This window comes from Lucilia cuprina, chromosome 4, assembly GCF_022045245.1.
Source record: "Lucilia cuprina isolate Lc7/37 chromosome 4, ASM2204524v1, whole genome shotgun sequence".
Lineage (NCBI taxonomy): Eukaryota > Metazoa > Arthropoda > Insecta > Diptera > Calliphoridae > Lucilia > Lucilia cuprina.
Window position 1 is genome coordinate 24,583,779 of NC_060952.1, and position 3,984 is coordinate 24,587,762.

The following is a 3,984-nucleotide window of genomic DNA, read 5'->3' on the forward strand; positions in this document are numbered from 1 at the left end:
CTCTGATATTAATGTCGGTATATATTTCATATCATTCTGTGTCATTTTTTAGAATTAGTCCATTATTTGTTTATTACTTACCCTATGTTTATAAGAGCTTAATAAAGATATTGATGGTTTATTATAGGAATATTATATGGAAAATATGCGTAATAAACCTAAAATATAAATTTTTATAAATATTTGACTTACTAGCACATTAACTTGATTTTTTTAACTATATGACATTTTCTGTAAAATTTTATAAATTACTTTTTTATTTTTATTTATTTTGTTTTTAATAATTTGTAAAAAATCTAAAAAAACAATGTCGAGCAAATCTCAATGTTCAAGTATTTCGGTCCAGAATTTAACACAAAATTCCAAATTAGAGAAAAAATTACGATTCAATGAAGAAAACATACAGCAAACACATCATCCAGTTCAAAAGGATTATGGATTTATTGCTATCCCTGAAGCTAAAACACCATTTCCTAGGCATGGTGATCCCATATCAGCCGAAGATTTGCGTAAACGTTTACAAGAATCACTGGATCGTGCTAATCGTATGATGCTCAATGATAATACTGATGACGAACGTAGCTTTAATATGGATGAACTGCAAACACCATTAACAAGTTTAGATTTCGAAGACCAAGAACGTAGACGATCTGAATTCTATAAAAAACGTAAGAAATTTTATCAATCTGAATATATTATAGCGCAACAAAAATCAATGAGTACAGAAATGCCACAACCTGGTCCGTCTATAGGAGAGAATTGGCGTATTGTGAACAATGATGGAAACTATTCTTTGCCGTCAACTTTTAATTCTTTTATAAGTAATAATCGTCAGTCTACGGTAAATTATGAAACACTGCGTGAAATTGCCGAACAAATGTCTAGTTCAAGTGAACAATTTATTTAGTTGCTCATATTAAAGTATTTACTTTAGATGTATCTATAACAGACGAATTTATATTTAACTTAATCACTTTCATTTATAAGTATATACCAGGAAATATTATATGCCAGACACGTTTAACTTTATCTATAGAAATTATTAATTAAATTCGCAAATCATAGAAAAAATATTTTGAATGTAATACCACAGAGTGTAAAAAAATATTTCATACAAAAAGCTTTGTATTGTTATGTTGAAATTAACATTGGTTTTTTTTTTGTATTTTTTAATAAAATTGATATGTAGTTTACAAGTATTTTTAAGGAAAACTTATATTGGAATCATTCAAAATTTTTTACTTTTTTCTAATTTTACATAATATTTATAATTGGTAACAATGACGAAACTAATAAGTTTAAAGAAATATATATTTATTTTAAGGAAATTAAAATGATGATTTTTAGGATTAACGTCACTTACGTCAAATATTTGATAGGTGTAAACGTACCTTTAGATTGTAAGACGACCAATTTATATTTCTGTCTGTCAGTTCAGATCACAATAAAGTCCGTTTCTGGACATAATTACGGGACATTTTTTGCCTACACTGAAAAAACCCATGCCTAATATATACGAAAAATGTCGTACATTGTACGAATCGTTCGTTGTTTCGCACCACGAAATTCTTTCGTAATATATACAAAATTGTAGGAAATATTTTAGTATAATGCAAAATATTCTTGAAAAAATTAATTTACAAAAATTGAAAAAAGGAATTTTAAATAAATATGGTAAAATTTACGAAATATTAATTTATTCAAATATTTTTGTTCATTTTAAAAACAAATTTCTAATTTTAGTTATTTAATCATAATATAATTAATATCATTTTGTTTAATTTCGCTAAAATTTAAGAAAAAAATATTACGAAAGGTTTTCGTATTTTCGTAAAAATAGAAAAGGGTTTTATTAAATAATATTTCGTATTATACACGAAATTTTTGTAAATATTACGAAAATAAAAATTACGGAATTTTTTTCGTAAAGTTGAGCATGGATTATTTTCAGTGTATGTTTCCTTTCAATATTAGACCTATTGATGTATTAAATAATATGTAAATCGGTAAAATTTTTTATATATCGTAAAAGCAAATTTGTATAATTATTGTTAGTAAACCTAGGTGTAAAAATGGGCTTGGTTCCGATAAAGTCTAATAGTATTTGCTTTTAAAACATGTTTTTATAAAATCAACTTATAATAAAATTTTAAATTCTTGTCTATGGAAAAACACATTTTACACTGTATATAAAAAAATATATTTTTTTTATAATCACCATAGTACATATTTGTTTTTTGTTTACAGCTTTTGTTTTGATATCTTAATAAAAATCCATAATAAGAAAAACCATAAAGAACAAATAAAATAACTATGCGTATGAATGTCTATGATATTTTTCTCAAAATCTATTGTTAGTTACTGGCAGATGAACTTTTAAACCCTATAGCAACAGTTAAACTATCAAATACACACCGAGTTTGAATTTGCTGTATTTATTCTGCAAAAATAATTTTTGTATATAATAACAAATAAACACGTGTATACACTGAAAGAAACATTAAATTATTTTTAATTTTTTTATGATGTTTTTAAAATTTTATTCTATTTCATGGGTTTGTTTTTCTTCAGTAAGAATATTTATTGATATCAAAAGCATATTAACGTTTTCAGCAATTTTCACAGTGTATTAAAATATACACTTTCTTCTTAAATATTTATTTAGGCATTAGCATTGTCTGTAGTGTTTGACTATTATATTTCTCTTATTATGATCTCAGCTAAGGGAGCATCTAAATTATGGAATAGTTTGCTCAAGTAATTAACTTACTTATTTCATATTTAATATATTCTACATTTTGTGTAGAAACATTGGTGTATGTATGTATATTTATGTATCTGCTAGTAAAAATCTATAAAGAAATTCCACTCACGTAACGACAAAGAAAAACAGATTTTCATATTTCAAATAAATAATAATCATAATTTCACAGCAGGTAAACAGAAAATCAAAAACAACTTCAAATCATATAAATGAGGTAGGGGGAAAATCCACCCCTTATACGAAAACAATTTCAATTGAATAATAAAGGAAATTCTTGTTTAATCTTCAAAGTAACTGGTAAAAGTGTTAAGAAAGAAAAGAGTTTATTAATAAACTTTCTTTAGTTTAACAATTTCAACCAAAAAAAAAAAAAAAAACAGATTTAATAGCAAAATTTTAAAAGTATTTTTAAATGAAATGAAAGATACAAAAAAAATAAAAATATTACAAAATTTCCACAAACATGTGTTACTTAAACATTTGAAATGCATACTTGCACACATACACACACTGTATAATAATGCCAAACATATGAGCTTACATATACATATATACATTGTACTAGTGATCTGCATGTGTATGTGTACAATTATTACAATCTGTTATGTATGTGTGAAAATCCTATGCAGAACAGTTTATATAAAACATGTTCAAAGGCATGTTGCACTTTTATATTAGCGAAGGGTAAAATATGTTTATACCAACAATTTTTCACGATTTACATTTAAAGTTAAAGATGACAATAATAAATTTTATATATTGAATATTGCTGACAAGTCTTTAATGATTACAATGGAGTTATTAAATAACTCCTTAAAACAGATATGAAATAACTTTTTTAATTTGGAGACAGAATTTATAGCGAAGCCGTTATATAAAAAAGAGGAAATATCCTTGAGCCAGGCCTGCTATCTATTTTTTGGATTATTTTAATTTTTAATTTTCAGAAATTATTTTTAATTAAATAACTGTCCATTTTAAATGCAAAATAATACATTAAAAAGAAAATTAAATTCATAATTCGTATATATTTATAATATAATTCGAAATAAGCATCTAAATAATATAAAGCTGTTTGGTTTTAATGACGGCTGCAGCTTCATGGAGTTCAATGGTTAGTAAATAAAGTTTGTAAATCAAAAATGACACGGTTGTGTTACAGGTAGAAATGATTGCTTCGTAGCATATTACGATAGCTTTGTCATTAGGATAAACAATGT

The 3,984-nt window shown here is 24.8% G+C and overlaps 1 protein-coding gene across 2 annotated transcripts; it reads left to right on the plus strand.

Annotated features, from left to right (window-relative positions):
* Positions 1-211: 211 nt before the first annotated feature.
* LOC111674821 lies at positions 212-2,492 on the plus strand. Of its 2 annotated transcripts, XM_046949584.1 has the most exons (2): positions 212-668; positions 2,248-2,492. In XM_046949584.1, the coding sequence occupies exons 1-2, from the start codon at positions 308-310 to the stop codon at positions 2,265-2,267; spliced, it is 381 nt and encodes a 126-aa protein (XP_046805540.1). In that variant the 5' UTR covers positions 212-307; the 3' UTR covers positions 2,268-2,492. The 2 variants fall into 2 exon arrangements, with proteins under 2 accessions (XP_046805540.1, XP_023291253.2); XM_023435485.2 differs by lacking the exon at positions 2,248-2,492 and having other exon boundaries at positions 218-1,199.
* The last annotated feature ends 1,492 nt before the right edge of the window (positions 2,493-3,984 follow it).

Excerpts from the sequence above, each read along its gene's own strand:
- LOC111674821 (XM_023435485.2), top strand. The coding sequence starts at position 308 with ATGTCGAGCAAATCTCAATGTTCAAGTATTTCGGTCCAGAATTTAACA.